This window comes from Nyctereutes procyonoides, unplaced genomic scaffold, assembly GCF_905146905.1.
Source record: "Nyctereutes procyonoides isolate TBG_1078 unplaced genomic scaffold, NYPRO_anot_genome, whole genome shotgun sequence".
Taxonomy (NCBI): Eukaryota; Metazoa; Chordata; class Mammalia; order Carnivora; family Canidae; genus Nyctereutes; species Nyctereutes procyonoides.
The window spans coordinates 7,905,807-7,922,549 of NW_026575034.1; the positions used below are offsets into that span (position 1 = coordinate 7,905,807).

A 16,743-nucleotide genomic window follows, 5' to 3' on the forward strand; every position below is an offset into this window, starting at 1 on the left:
GCGGCTCCCGAGCCCCTCCGAGCTGCTCCGGTCGGTCCCTCCGTGCGCGCTGCAGCCCTTAGGGAGCTCGGAGCACTCTCCTGCGCTCAGGTGTCTGTTAGTGTCCCAGGGAGCCCGAGGGCATCCCCGCCCTCCTGGGTCCTGCTCCACCTCCCTGCGAGCCCCTTTCCGCCCGCCCGGGAAGGTTGGTGCAGCTCCTGCTCCTCCGGGAGGGACGGGGCTCTCCTGTCCTGGGGACACTCGCCCCGGCCTCAGCCCGGCTCCTCGCGGGGCCCCTCCCCCTCGGAGGCCTTTTGTTTCTTTATCTCTTTTCCCCCGTCTTCCTACCTGGATAGAAGCGTGAACTCTTCTCACTGTAGCATTCCAGCTGGTCTCTCTTTACATCTCAGGCTGAATTCGTAGATTTTCAGGATGGTTTGAAGGTTATCTAGGTAACTTGGTGGGGACAGGTGACTTGGGGACCCTGCTCTTCCGCCATCTTGCCCCTCCCTCCAAACAGACTACAATTTAGATTTTTTCTCATTCTCAGTATATCTGTATCTACTTTCCATGAGGTGATTCCAAATATTTTTAACAAAAAAAAAAAAAAATCCTAACTTCAATCACTCCAACTTCTTTAAGTCAGGGTCTATGTCTGATTCGTGTCTCCCAACCAAAGCTTCCGACACAAAGGTAACTGGATGGATGCACACACGGCCAGCCAGAAATGTGGAAGGGTAAATTAATGACTGAATGAACAGATAAATGAATCTACAGTGGCATTTAATGCCTCTACCCTCTTAACCAACTGGAAGGCAAATGTGACTGGTTTGCTAGTCACCGTTTTTCTTTCTTCAAACATTTTTATTAATGTATAATTTACATACCATAAAATTCACCTCTTATAAAGGTACACTTGGGTGATTTTTAATAAATTTACACAGTTGTGCAGCCATGACCACAATCACAGTTTAGGATATTTTCACCACCCCAGCTGGACACCCTCATTTCTTAAGGCCCACCCCAGCATCGGAGTTGGCTACCAAGGCATAAATCCTCGATTCTCCACATTTCAGAATCCTTCTAAAGGCTCTCCTCCTTATCTGATGTGTCTCAATAGCATGACATGTAGGATACAAATCCTTCTCTTCCTGGATATTTGTCTTCAGCTGCTACCACAATCTCTTTAACACGTCTTCTAGCTAGCCCTTAGTGTAATTTTTTTTTCTTCAGGCTGGTTATCAACATGGTCTGATGCATGAGACTGCTCAAAGTCACCCTCTTTCCTACATTATTTTTTCAAAATTAGAAGCTGTGACCAGATTGTAGAACACACACAGCCCAATATTCAAGTTCTTTTACTTGACTGTTTTTTTTTACTAGACTATTTTTAAGAAGTGACTTGAGCCTCCAGAATTATTCTCCTATAATAGAGGAACATAGTAAGTTCTTTTAACTAGCAATGGCCTAAATACAGAAAACATCTTAATTATGAAAACTGCTATTTATTGACTACTTCCAAACATGCCAGGCACAGTGCTAAGCCTATTAAACACCTTACCTCACAAAACCTTTAACATTCCGAAAAATTACTATTATCCTCACTTTACTAAAATGTGGTTGAGACTAATTTTTTTTTTATCCAAGTTAACACAGTCAGGAAGTACAGAATCAGGACCTGACTCTGAAGGTCTTACGAAGAATGCTAAGAAAGTAATTCTTCTTGGAAGAATTAGACAACAATTACCCTCAGTGGATCGTAACCCATCCACGTCCTATAAAATGTTTCTAAATAGGTCCACTTAGGACCCAACCACAGGTTCTGCTGATCTGTTCTTTGCAGAAACTGAGCCTAAGGCAATGCTCGCACCCCATCATTTCTGGCCCCTGGTTGAAAACAACTACCTTTCCCTAGAAACAATAATAAAGGCTCAGAGCCCCTCCTAAGGGGTGGGGGGGTATAGGAAACAGCACTGACTACCCAGCAAATCTCCCTTTACAGGTTGTGTCATTATAGCCAACAGGCACTTGACAATCGATTTGGATGTCCTCGCAAGCACTCACAGTTCACCTAGCCAGAACTCACCTCTTGATCTTACTTCCCAAATCCATGCTCTCTGGGCTCTTCACATTCATCTGCAGCACCTGTACCCACCTAAACCAGAAAACTAGGAGCCATCATTGCCCTGACCCCTCACCTATACCGGCCCTCCCCAAGTACCTGATATGGCAAGAGTCTAAGCCACTTCAATCACTTAAATCCCTATCAGACCAAACTAAATGTGATATGGAACAAAAGAATCTATAAATATGCAGAGAACTACACAATGTTTCTCCAAAGGCAAATATATAGCCAACTTCTTTAACACAATTTAACTTTTAACACTAGACAGAGTTGTGAAATTAATAAAAATATAGAGTCGCCACATCATGTTGCCCTCCTTGTTGTGATGAGCACTGAGTGTGATATGTAGTTGATGAATTATTGAAAACTACATCTGAAACCAAGGTGGCTCAGTGGTTGAGCATCTGCCTTCAGCTCAGGGCATGATCCCAGGGTCCTGGAATTGAGTCCCACATCAGGCTCCCTGCGAGGAGCCTGCTTCTCCCTCCCTCTGTCTGTGTCTCTCATGAATGAATCTTTAAAAAGAAAAAATGAAATATGTTGGCTAATTGAATTTAAATAAATATATACATACATACATATTTATTAGGCAAGAAGGAAAATATAGTAAAAAGTGGAAGGTCTTAAGGTTAGAAATTATCAAAGCATAAAAAAATCTGGTACTATTACATGTCATTCTTCACATGCTTCATTATTATGAAATAATTGAAAATACTGTCAATTTTTATAGAAATCATTTAAATACATCCACCTACACAAACTGAAAAATATTTTCCTTTGTAAGTTTTATACTTTGAGAATTCTACTTTTTATTTTTAAACCACAAACCCACCAGCCCAAGCTTAAGTTGCTAATAAATCACCCCAATTTCCTCACTTTAATCAACAAAAACATCCTGGAAATGGAATTTCTGAAGAGCTTTCCAATGAGTCCATGTTTAGTGCACATAAAAACTTGGGGAAAATTTTTGAAACACCATGAAAATGAGACCCTGACACTTCTCAGCAATGGTGGGAGTGAGGGTGGGGAATAGAGAGAAGAAATAGAAGTTACCTGCTCAAGTCAAGCTACAATTTACTGTAACTGTTCCTAACTGGCAGAGACTCAATGTTCTCAAATTGGATTGTGTATATTAATTTCATGTTGTAAGTATCCCCTGAACATGTCATTTCCTCCTCCACTTCATGGTAATAAGAAAAACCCATCTGGGGCAGCCCTGGAGGCTCAGCGGTTTAGCGCCTGCCTTCAGCCCAGGGCGTGATCCTGGAGACCCAGGACCGAGTCCCACATTGGGCTCCCTGCATGGAGCCTGCTTCTCCCTCTGCCTGTGTCTCTGCCTCTTTCTCTCTGTTTATCTCTCATGAATAAATAAATAAAATCTTGAAAGAAAGAAGAAAAGAAAAGAAAAGAAAAGAAAAGAAAGAAAAGAAAAGAAAAGAAAAGAAAAGAAAAGAAAAGAAAGAAAAAAAAAAAAGAAAGAAAGAAAGAAAAACCCATCTGACTCCAAACTAGCATCACCTCTCAAAGGGACATGGCCTGATTTGCCTTTCTGTTCCCCTCTTGTCCAGTTTCTAACCCATTTTGCACAGAAAGAAATCCTTTTAAAACAGATTAGATCACATCACTCTGCCCCTTCAAAATCTAGCAAGGGCTCCATTATATGTAAGAAAGATACAAAGTCTTTAACTAGGACTTGAGTTAACAAGACTCTCCCTCCTCCATCACTTCTCTCCAACTGCTATCAGCCTTTTAGTTCTTCCAGTATTCCAACCTCTTTCCTGATGCAGAGCCTTTACGAACTAGTCCCATCAACTCACAACATCATTACACAACCCTGACAGAGTAATTTCTACTCAGTCTTCAAGTCTCAGCTTAAACTCTTGGGAGAAGGCTTCCTTATCTCTCAAGCCTAAAGAAAGCCCCATTATTATATTCTTCCATACCACTCTATTATTCTCATTCACAGCAGTGATCACAATTACCATGCATTTATTTCTGTGTTTATTGAATATTATCTCCTCATTAGAAGCTCACTTCTTCATGGGAAAGGACTGTAAAAGTTTGGTCACCTTGTGCCTAAGGCAATATCCAACACAATATAGGCAGTCAATAAATATTTGCTTAGGTAAATGACTAAATCTTCTCAGTCCTCCAAAGTAAGAATTAAGAGGATTTTAAAGATTAACGCATGAAGGCTCAAGGATGTTAACTACCCCCTCTAGTTACACGGTCGGTGATGGGTGAAGACTAAAAATCCAGATTATGATTCTAATACCCCATCTCTTCACCCCACCCCTACCCCACATGACTGTCCAGCCATGATTTGAAACATCAAGGGACATTTCAGGAATGCTAACCCTGGCCTAAAGAGATCAGGACTCCACCAGACATTCTCTAGTCCATGACAGGCCTTCATCTTTCCAAAAGAGCAAACCTTGTTTCTTTCTCCAGAACACATTCCAAGGTAGACTGCTGCCTGGACACTCCTAGTCAGAAGAAAAATTACTTCATCACATGAAAGAACATCATCCCTGAGTAAGATACTAAGGTCAGTGAGACCCTCTTGGAGCTCACATTCAAAAGGTGAACATGAACAGATCCTCAGAGAAAGACACATCTGCAGAAATGAGATTCCAGGTTGTATTTGAGTACATCCTTAATTTTAGCTCCTAGAATGGATATCATTCATTCATTTAAAAAATATTTATTATCTATCTGCCTGGGGCCCAGAACTGTTCAAGGCAATAGGCACAGAACAAAAAAAAAAAAAAAAAAGCCATCTCACACTTGAGCAGAAATGACTGATATGCAGTATTGGGTTATAAGGAAATATTTATTGTGATGGAGGGGAACAAGGTGCTTCAAGAATGTTTCATAGAGAAAGGTCCTAATCCAAGATCGGAAGTGATGTGAAGCCTGAATGAGGCTGACTGGACCAAGGGAAGGAGTCCCAAATGCATGAAGCAGCATGGGTCCATATTATGTTCAAGGGAATTAATGAAGCAACAGAAATGCTGAGATCACTTTTTTAGTTGCAACCAGTCTAAAATTTGGACTCCCCGGTATCTAAAGTTCTGTTGTTAGTGAAAGACCTTAACACTAACAACTTGCTGTCCTTAAAGCCACTGGCCTCATCCGCATATAATAACCCTACATATGATAATGAGGCCCCCCTACACTGCACCCTTTCTAATAGCAAAATCCATTCTACAGCCAATAATGGACAGGCATCTTTATGGTTCACTGCTGTGACCTCAATAAGGAGTAGGCCACTACCCTTGGTCAAGATTTTATTTCTCTAAGCAGTTCAAGTTTGATTCCACAGAGATTCCTCCAAATTTCTCATCCTCAATCTCCTACCCCTAATGTGTTGTCCTGTGGGTCAGAAAGTTGCTTCTGAAATGATGTGCCTGGACAATCAAAAAATGCACTCCTAGCTCAAATCCTAGAAAGCCAATACCTTTCATATCACTTCTGCTTGCCTAACCTTAGAAGTTATACAGGAACTACAGTATACTAAGTATAGTATATTCCATGTGCCTCATTGGTATGAAGATAACTCCACCCACGGACTGCCTGGGAGGGAGATAGCCCAAAGATCCTTTATGAAAACAGAAAACCCACATGTACTCCACAACCAACACACAGGCCATAGATGTCTGGGCCTTTGGGGGTGAGGACAATCCTTTACCTCCTTGTCGAGGAGAGTTAGGCAAATAGGATGAACCTGGTAGAGACTGAGCTCTGGACTCTAAGATTCTATCCTAGAAAGCAATCCAGTTCTTCTACAACAGTCAGCAGTTAAGGGTCTCCCTGTCCAAGGCCATCTGACCTGTTTCCGACCTTCTCTCTGGGACCATGCACCTCCTTCCAGAGGTTCCATAGGCCCTAATATACTACAGCACTTGCAAAGCCACCAACATCATGAACCCCCAGAGACTACTCATCTTCAAATGCCCTTCTCTGCTCCCAGCTTCAACAGTTGAGCACAGAGCCCTGTCTTTCCAGTCCACTTCAGTCCATGGCTGCAGGGATGTTGATGGGATTCCATTTCTCAGTGTGCACAGGACCTGCCCCAGCTGCTAATTGCCAGTTCCTCTACTTAGGCACTAGATAATATACTCATTAAGTGCCACTTTCCTGGGCCTCTTTTAATCTCAAAAACTCTGAAAATACTCTAAAACCATTTCAATTACAAATTCTGGTGGAGACTAGCATGATGAAGATCGACTAGGGGAAAAGAAATCATAGGATGCCAAGAGCCTTGGGAGGATCTAATTGAAGGTCATAAAATCTTAAATAGTACAAATAATCTCAACTCATTTCAGTCTGGACCAGATGACAAGGGAAGTGAGCATGAATTAAAATTACAGATAAACACACTGGGAACAGATGTTGGCAAGAACTTTTTTCCCAACACCAAAAGTCTTAAACATGCAGTGAAAACCCTCCAAAGTCATTGGCGACATTGAAGGTACAATTAGAGTCAATTATGAGACTAAAACGCTGAGGAGTGTGTTAAGAATTCTAGAATGGTCCAAATGATTGGTGTGTTTTCCTGGAGCAATTTGGAGGATGTACGGACAAGACTGTTGGCTTTTTGCCTCCCTTTAACGGAGACCACTAATAATTCATGAGCAATCTTTTTCTTCTGGGGCTACATTCACACTTATATTACTTCTTCCCAAGCAGGAGCATAGTTGTCACTCCGGGGGCCACTCCCCCTCTTCCACCTCATGGCCTCACACTTTAAGTGGTCGGGTTTCTGCTACAGCCATTGCCTTAAATGATGATGAAGGTAAAGGAATTTTCATGCTGTTCGCACAAACTGTCCTGAAATAGGAGAGAAAACCTGTGGTGGTGATTAGGACTGTTCTGGGTGTTACTGGTAGTGATAGATACCTTGGGCCCCAGCAATTGCAGGATGGCCTCCTCCTGCCAATGTCCATCACCGGTTCTTTTGGCATGTGTCTTCCCTAAGTCCTGTACTCCCTTCTTTAGGGACATCTTGGCTGCTCCAATTGCCCTGTGGATTTAACCACCATTTCAGCTGATTACCTTCATTTTTCTTTAAAGGGCAGAGGAATTAGTTACAGCATTTGGCATAACCTGAGATTTAAAGAGGCAAGGTACCCAAGCCTCTAGTCTGGGTATCAGTTGTCTTGATACAGTGAACACCATAAGTCTGTCAGAGTCTTATTCTTAACTCTATGGTCTTAGATTTAATTCTCAGGAAGTGGAAAAAGTCCATGAAAATCTTAATCTCTCTCCTTGATTAGTCGGGGCAGGGTGGGGAGTGCCCAGTGGCAAACTGTATAGCCATATAAGAAAATGGGCATCACTCAATAAAAATTAGTTTCAGAATCAAGTCAATGGGTTCAACATTATTTCGTATATGAAATATGGAGATCCAACAAAATAGTTGGTACTAAAAATCACTTCCTTCAAAGTCACAGACATGACAGTGACAAAATTATTCCACGTGGTCAAAACGTATCTTCATCTATCTTATCTCCTACATTTAAAGGATCCATAAAATGTAATCATTAAAACAAATTTTTTTTTAAAGTTAGATCATTTTATGTATATCATATAACCAGCCAATCAAGGCAGAAAACGAAAAGCACTGGGGATTTTCTCAAATCCCCAGTCTAAACCTCCTCCAGTAGGGCGGCTCATCGGATCCTGATGGAAAACAAACCCCAGAAAACTTGCATTTCCTAGGCAGGCCTGAGGAAGGCTGTGATTCAGACTCCTAAGGAAGGATATGCTCTCATGGGGTGACTTCCCTCAGGCTAATGACCTGACATTTACAGTAAGATAGAGAAATATGATAAATATGCTAATTGAAGACCCTTCACACAGGTATTGAGAAAGGCTATGGCCACTTCAGTTTCTGTAATCAATAACAGCAGGGTGGCAGGAGCCACACAACTGAAATCACACCTCTGTGCTCATTCCAGAAATGCACATCTCAGGTTAGCAGAGGCCGGTCTCTCTGCTCACTTACTGCCTGCCAGTCGGCACACAATCTCAATCCACAAAGCAAGTGGTACAGCTTCTCCATATGCAGGGTAAAAATTATTTTACATAGAAATTGAGTATTTGTCACCCTTTCATTACTTTCTGTTTTAAAGGGGGGGGGGTGTGGTGGAGAGCTAAACAATATGCCTTCAAACAGGCCCACTGGGCTTTCCAAGTTTTATCGGAACAGAAATTAACCAGCTCCTCCTCTTCTTGCAAGATGCACAAAACATAAACACCGAGGAAAAGGTAAAAGACAACTAGAGGTCCAAGGGGAAAAATACTTCCCACAATATGACGAAGGAATATTATGTTTCTTCTAAAGATGCTCTTGGGAAATAGCTGGAATTGAGAGATCTGGAATAAAATTCATGGAGAGCATAGTTTGAGACAATGCACCTTGCAGTTCACCTGAGTCGCCTTTTTGTCAACTGTCACATAAATTTTGCGTTTTCAGAATAAAGAAACTAAACCCACTGCACAGAGTAACAGTGCGTCTTTCCGTTTCTGATTGTCTGCTGTGCAGAGCAAGCTCCAGCATGTGGACAAGGGGGGGCCGGATGTTCTGGGCTCTGCTCTACTTTGGGTCAACAGAAGGGATGGTAACAACAGTAAATGTTGCTGAAAAGGGCCTGTGTCTAAAATAATGCTTTCTCCATTCCAGCGTCTGAACCCTGAGTTGGGAGTAAATTTGAGAACCCTAAAAGAATCCACATATCCAAACGGTTTAATTCAACCCATTCCCCCAGGATAAGGCCCTCCTTCCTCCTCATATCTTTTCTGAAGACATTCTCTTGTTCCTGTCCAAATCTAGAGTTGTCAAAGAGAATAAATAACCCTCTCTGATACAGACACCTCCAGAAGAACTACCAGCAGCCCCTCCCAACAGCTGGTCATCTCCATTTCCTACTTAAGTAGGAAGCAGGAGAAAGAAGAAAATCATCAATGATCTATAATCTAATCTAGGAAGTCTACTCCTGCCTCAAAGGCGGGTCAGGTTTGCTAAAAGCTAAGTTGCAGCAATGGGTCCCTGAATGAATCTAATTTTTCACTGAAAGGTCGCATCTCTCAGTGTCTTCACTGGTCAAGAAGTGCAGGCATTCATTCTGGAGAAGTATTAGCAGAAGTAGTGGCACCAGGTCTATTGTCAATTGGGTCACAGCAATGAAATTCCTCTGGAGTTTCTGTGGGATAATCAATGATTTTGCTCTAATGAAACCATAAATCAGGAAGGATTTACATAAACCGAGTCTCACTTGGCACCTCAACAAATAGCAAGTGATGGATTTTGCATTAAATTATAAGACCTACGTTACAACCTCATTAGTTACTAATAAATGAATCCCTCTGAAAATTCCAGTCAATCTTTAGGTGCTTGTATAGCATCTCAGCTGCAGATATGCTTATAGCCAACAGGCAGATGAACCAGGGAAGATATTCTGATGGCACGGTTAGCCATTCTTGGCTATCCGCATACTAAATTTTCCTAGGAATGTCGCCAAAATGTAGCTTCCTCATGACCAAGCACAGAAACTTCCACATAAGATGAATATTCCATGAGAAAACATGTAACATTTCTATATATAAGAAGATGCTACAGGAAGGAGTCCACAAATTATGGGCTGCAACCTGTTCTCGTAAATAAGATTGTATTCTAACAACCACAGCCATTTATCTACCTATAGTCTCAGTTACTTTTGCAAAGCAGCTGAATTGAGTCATTGCAACAGAAACCTGGTGGCCCACAAGGCCAAAAATATTGTGCGGCCCTGTATTTGCCAACCCTTGGGCTAGGGAACCGACTGAGTAAAAGTGAAATATGGAGTAACCTGAGTAAACCCCTATGTTCTAGAAGCTTTAGGGGGGAGTCAGAAAGGATTCAACTCTGTAAGTATTTGAGAAAGTAGAGAAAGATGCGTTGTGGGTATAGCTTCCATTTAAAAGAGCTGAGTTTTAAAAAAAATTAATAAAAAATAAAAGAGCTGAGTTTAACTGGATTTGTTCTCTAAGATTTTTGAATCCGTTTTAGGTTCTCCTAATCCACATGATTCTCCCAGACTGAGCCCTTTCCGAGAGTAAAAGGTTATCTAATCCAGGGTTTGAAGACAATAAAATTTGGGCAAGAAGCAAAGTCCAAAAGGGCAGCAAAACAATTTTTGCCGGAGAATAAATTAGCAGGTAGGTGTTACTTAGCTGAACGGTTTTTCCCTTGCATGAAGTGAAAAAGTTGCATATAATTTTCTGAATAAAGATTCACTGTCTCTGTCAGATACAGGAATTGGCCCCGCAAAGGACCACACAGTACGCTTAACAATGCCACTCCCGAGAAAAACCTAATCACGATGATGGTTATAATAACCATTATTACAAGAACTATCATTCTTCTTATAGGAACTGTCACCTCATTTATCACACACTAGGCATGACACTAGATACGCATCATCCCATCTAACCCTCCCGCCAGGCCTGTAAAGTTGACTATCATTCCCCTCAGTTTACACCTGACACGACTGTGGTTGAGAAAGGTAACTAGGATGTGAAGTTTCGACGTAGCAGAGCAGAGTTGGAACCGAGGTTCCCACCTTCACACCATTCATGAAATCCTCCTGCGTCCCACCCTCATCCCACGCACAGCCCCACCACCAAGCGCCCTTACCTCTACAGACACTGCAGCACTGATTCTCCGGGAGAATGTGATCCTTTTCCGAGCAGTTCAAAGGAGGGCATGCATCTGTAATTTTTACCAAAACTCCACCCTGGAAGCCAAATCATCGGGAAACAAACAAACAAATAAAAAAATCCTTTTAGTTGAGGATCCAAACATAGAATGCTCACTGTTAACAGCCTGCAGTGATAACAAGCTTCAATAATTAACTGTACTCGCAGGAATTCCACAATAATGACAAAGTCGCAAATTTGCAGAGAAAAGTGTCCCCTTCTAGGTCTCGACAGCCTTAACTTCAACAATCTTTGTGTAGCTTCAATGTAAAATAAGGTCACTAACAGTGGTGTGCTGTTAAGGTTAACAGGTGGCTGTTGGACGGGGAGCCCTAATTTGTAGGGTTTGCTGATTTCTGTGGTATGAATACTCCAAGGATGACCGATTTTGAATTACCAACATGGTATTACTGGCCCAAGAGTGGGGAAGTTATGTGCAATGAGGGCTCATGAGCTTTCATGAGCCAGCTTTAGCCTTTCTGGATCTACTATGTGCACCACGAACCCAAAGATAAGTAAGACTTTTTCCTTGCCCTTGCTGAGTTCCTAGCTGGAGTGCAGGAAGACAAAAAAAAAAAAAATCTCTTAACTAAAAAGCATAATATGGTATGCCAAGTCCTAAAAAATGTTCTATAATTAAGGTATAATAATGTGTCACAGGAGAATAGTGCTGCCCAGGTAGGGAGAAATTACAAAGATGACGCCACATTTGAATAATGGAGTAAGGAAGGAGAGACTTTCCTGGCAGACAAAACAGGTAAAAGTCAAGGTATCCAGGTACAAATGAACTGAACGAGGGTTAGAGGAGCACCACATTTTCCCCTAGATGTAAATAAAATCACTTACAATAGAATTTTAAACATTCAACAGGTGAATCTTTAGGACCTCACTCACCAAAGGTCTTCTTCGGTGATATCACTAGCCTCTGTATTTAGTTTTACTCTGATTTCTAAAAATTAGTCCATTAATTACTATGAAAAGGGGTTTGAGAGTATTTTATCTAAAATACTAAGTTTTTCTCTCCTATTCCTAAGCAGCTGTTTAAAGTCAACTAAGAATCAAGCTTGAGAAAAGGAGTCTCCTTTAAGGTGTAAAGGTACTTCTCAACACAGATGGGGGAATAGGATGGAGCTGGACAGCCAGGAGGGACAGGGGGAAATAGAGAGTTTTCCATCTCTGAGACACTATCATTCCCATGGACCATGGGGCAGGAACTCCCACTTCATCAGGCACATCCATTCCAAATTATGAACATAAACGATTATGAACATACCAATTTAATTTCTAACTACTCATCATTTGGATAATTCACACCATAGCTTCCTTTCCTTTCTTATTATCTTCAGCCCGACAGTCCTGCCTCTAATGTTCCTTGTAACATCTTCTTTTCCTCCGCCTTGCTCTTGGTTTCTTGATTTCACCCAAGTTATCCAGATCTCTTGCTTTTCTCTCACCTTAACACTGGCCCTACGCTGTGAGAATGCAGCCTGCTCTGCGTGCTCAGTCTCCCTCACAGCTATGCCCATTCTCATCCTTCAATCCAGGCCCCGTGGTGGGGCACCCAGCCTCAAGACATGGCACTGGTCCCGAGCCACTGTGCGTCCCAGCTATACCTTAGTTTCTGCAACAGAAATCATTACAAACCAACAGACATTTACAACTGGACCATCTGCAGCATAAGCCTTAATACACAGGAAAACAAAATGCTTACTCGTCATTAAAGTTTCTACTTAATTTATCTGTCAACAACCAATGTATTTATTATCTACTGCCTCCTGGAATAAATAAGAGTGACAGACACTGTCGGGTCCCTTTTAGGAGTTCTAGTTCAAACTAGGCTACTTAGAACTAGGCAAACTAGTAGTTAGTTCTAACTAGGCATACAGGTTAGTGTGCCCATCTCCTAGCTTCTGAACACTTTGCTGCTAATGGCTCATCTTCACCATCCTCAGAGGGTACTCCTGGGGCACTGGAGCCACTCTGTCATACAGAGAGCCACCCACAAGTACTACATCCCCACCGTCATAGCCCAAAGCCAGGGACTGACAGCCTAGGAGGCTCTTCATCTCAAGGGGACCCAATCGCTGGGGGTGTAATTTATACTCCAACACTCCTCCTAGAACCAGAGTACTTGAGGCCCTTCAGCCAAAAATCCCACCCTTGCCCAGTTCCTTGCCTTTCCTCATCCTGCATTCTCCACACCCTTACTGATTGCTCCTTAGAACACTATTTTAACTGATCACTTATATTGAAAATCTTAGTTCAGGATCTGCTTTTAGGAGAATCCAAACTAAGACAGTAAGATCAATTTCATTCTTGCTGTCAAAAATAAAATTGTTAAATATTATCTCTGGATGGTGAGATTCTGGAGTGCTTTCTTTTTTTTTCTTCCTTGTAGTTTCTCCTCTATATTCAAATGTTTTTTTTCATCTGGAGTATGTATTTGCTTTTGTTAAAAAGAATATTTAAAATGCTATGAAGGGGATCCCTGGGTGGCTCAGCGGTTTAGCGCCTGCCCTCAGCCCAAGGCGTGATCCTGGAGTGCCGGGATCGAGCCCCACATCGGGCTCCCTCCATGGAGCCTGCTTCTCCCTCTGCCTATGTCTCTGCCCCTCTCTCTCAATCTCATGATTAAATAAATAAAATCTTTTTAAAAATAACATAAAATGCTATGAAGAATTTTTTAAATCACTCACAAAAATTTTTTTTATGAAAAGGGCTTGCCTTGACTGCTGATTAAATCAGACAATCCTAATCAACCTTTAACATATTTAATGAGCAAGATCGTAATTCCAAATGTTTCAATAGAGACAAACCCCTTTGCATGATTTTGAAAATAATATGAACTGTGATTATAGTAGCATAAGTGCCACTACTTCCACTTAGTCCAGCCACATAATTAAGCACAAAACCTTTTTTAACTTTATTTTCAAAACTATTTCTGGTAAGAAGTATCTGATAATTAACATTTTTAAATCCTCCTGATTACAGTATGTTATTTTATGACCCCTAAAACTCTGTGTTGGTGGAAAAATACAATTCTCCCATTCTTTCTCATTTAGAGTGACAACCTCTGGGTCATTGGTCAAATATATACACTTTCAAGTTCTTTACTAATCACCGTGCTTCAACCTGAATTTCTAATGACATAAAAGCTCACATCATTAAGTCAAAAAATTGTTGCTAAAGAAACGTTACAGGGTAGCAGTAATTGAACAAAATTGAGCAGGACTCCTACAAGAGTTTATTTCAACTTTGTTTAAAATAATAATATGTTAACTTCTGAAAACACTGGGTGAAAATATTTGAAACAGGAGTTTGTTCCTGTCTCATTGGTGTTGCTGAAGCTTTAAAATGATCCTAGGAAAGTGGAAATGAAAGCATCTGTAGGCAGCATCTTGTCAACTGGGGAATCTGCATTTGAATCATAGAAGACCAAGAATTATTTCATTATTTGACCAGTTCTCTCAAATATGGTACGTGGATAGTACCAGTGTAGATGCCTAGGAGAGAACTTAACTCCTTGCATACAATAGGTGCCACTGGGCATTAGGACTTAAATCTTGAGAAAGGTGGCCCAGAGACTCAAGGTCCTGGCATCTTATGCCCATCACCTCCTGTCCCCTGCCGACAGCATCCATTAAACGTATCCCAAGGGTCTTCCATGGCCTGTTAAAATACTACCCCTTTATCAAAAGACTCAATGAGCCGTAGCCTGACCAACCTGGTATTCTCATTGAACTGAAAATGATCGTTCAATGCTTCGGAGTCTCCCCTTCTAAAATTTTGAAATGAGAATTATTTCCAAATAAGTCTAACACCATCAGGAGTGGCAGGACAGAGGCTAAGAGACGAGCCTGTCAAGCCAGACCACACAGGTTCAGATCCCAGCTAGCTCACTTACTAGGTACCTGGATCTTCTATGCCTCGATTTTCTCATCTGCAAAATGGGAATGATCACAGCACCCAGCTGATAGGGTAATTATGAGTTTTACAGGAAGTAATAAGTTTGAAACGTTTCAAATAGTATCTAGAAAATACTAAATGCTCAAGAATTGGTAACTACTGTCAAGGACCCTGCTCCATATACAAAGTAAATAACTGTAGAAACGAATGACTTTTTAAAAGATGCAATTATTCACTTGCACACACATACATGCATACACATACCACGTGTGCTAGGAGAATGTCTGCCCCAACTTTTCTAACCTTTTGTAAAAATACAACCAAACAAAAGCAGTAAAGGATGAAGTACAGCATGCAGAAGAGTGTCTACAATGTACCATTAACAGTGTGGTAAGGACTATTCCTATAAGCTGGCACCTCAATCCATGCCCGTATCTCCCAGAGGACTCCAGTATTCTCTGCCTTGACCGTTTGACAACAGATGGAGTCATAATTGGGACCCTTGTTAGAACCACCCACTGCTTCTACTGAAAACAAAGGGCATTGCTACTTGTAAGTGGCAACATGCAAGACTAGGATCCACTAGGATCATCAGCACAGTGGGCAAGACTGCCTCTAAGCATCCCAGCTGCCCCTGAGGTGGAAGAAGAAAGGTCTTAGCATCCAAATCATTTCCCCTCCCCTAGAAGTGAAACAACTTACAGAGAAAAGGACATCTAATCATATTTTCAGAGAGGACATGCATGGTCATGTAGACTTAGAAGAGCTCGTGTTACTGAGAACTTACTTTGTGCCAAGCACACTACCAGGTTCTTCACATGCTTTATCCCATTTAATCTACCCAACGTCCAATGTGGTAATGTGCTGCTCCCAGGTTGGAGACTACCCTGCCAGCTCTCCCATGCCCAGGTCTGGTAGCCTGCCTTGCTGACAGAGATCACAGAGCTCTTCCTGCTACACCACCCCGGCCCCTGCCATAGACTAAGGAGCTCCTCCCACAGCATCCACTCATGCACAAAGACCACCATACCTCCATACCCACCAGACTGTCTAGAGCAATAGAATCTCTGGCATTCCCAGGGGCACCCAAGAATGGGGGGGGAGGGAAATACAATAGGAAAGTTCAGAGGAGTTAACCCCTAGGGGTAAACTCCAGCCACTGAGAAGTAGAAAACAGGTGAGAGCCTTTCCTCCACCTACCACCCACCACAGCCCCAATAAAGAACTGGATTCAAGCTTCTCCAGGTCTCTAAAAGCTTCATTTTTCCCAATCTCTAAAATAGATTCCTTTCTTTTCCTCAGGGATGTGATGAAAAGCAAAAGCAATCATTTGGTTACAACCACTTACAAAATGGACTATTCTGAGGCAGAGGCTCCTATCAGCTCTCTGAGAATACCCCACAAAACCAGCTGGACTTCCTTGTAGGACTGGGGCTGCCCTGTAATAGGCCACCTTGTATGGGTGCTCCCTCATTCCCCATCTCCCACTCTTCCATTCCTAGGACAGCACCTTCCCCAAGTAACACGTGCATGGCTAGCTCCCACGCTTTGTTCAAATATTTCCCCTTCCCAGACCACCCATACCTCCCCAAAACTTCTGTATCTCTTCAGCCTGCTTTGTATTTTTCATAGGATTTAGCATTATATTGTATATGCATTTATTTTATTATCTGTCTCCCCCACTAGATCACAAGTTCTATAAAAGCAGGGACTCTGTTGTGTTCACTGCTACATATCCAAAATCTAGGACATGTGAGCATATAGCAGTTGATCAAGGTATGTTGGCTGAATGACTACTGAAGATCTATGCTTCTACATATCTTATTCCAAGAAAAAGATGGGTGAGGGCAGGCAGGAGATAGGCATTTTCTCACAATATTAGACCCTTGGGACTAGAGATGGCACCATCCAGAGCCGGCATCACAAACTGATTTCCCCAAAATCAAGTCAAAATCCTTTCCTGGGCCACCTGCCAACCTCCCTGGCTCCTA

At 42.0% G+C, this 16,743-nt stretch overlaps 1 protein-coding gene across 3 annotated transcripts in view; it reads right to left on the reverse strand.

Annotated features, from left to right (window-relative positions):
- Nucleotides 1-16,743, reverse strand: part of NELL1 (neural EGFL like 1) — an 814,467-nt gene that overhangs the window by 596,905 nt on the left and 200,819 nt on the right. For all 3 annotated transcript variants that reach the window (XM_055317810.1, XM_055317809.1, XM_055317808.1), the window contains one exon: nt 10,785-10,884. In XM_055317810.1, coding sequence (XP_055173785.1) covers nt 10,785-10,884 — 100 coding nt within the window. The remainder of the gene's footprint in view (nt 1-10,784; nt 10,885-16,743) is intronic.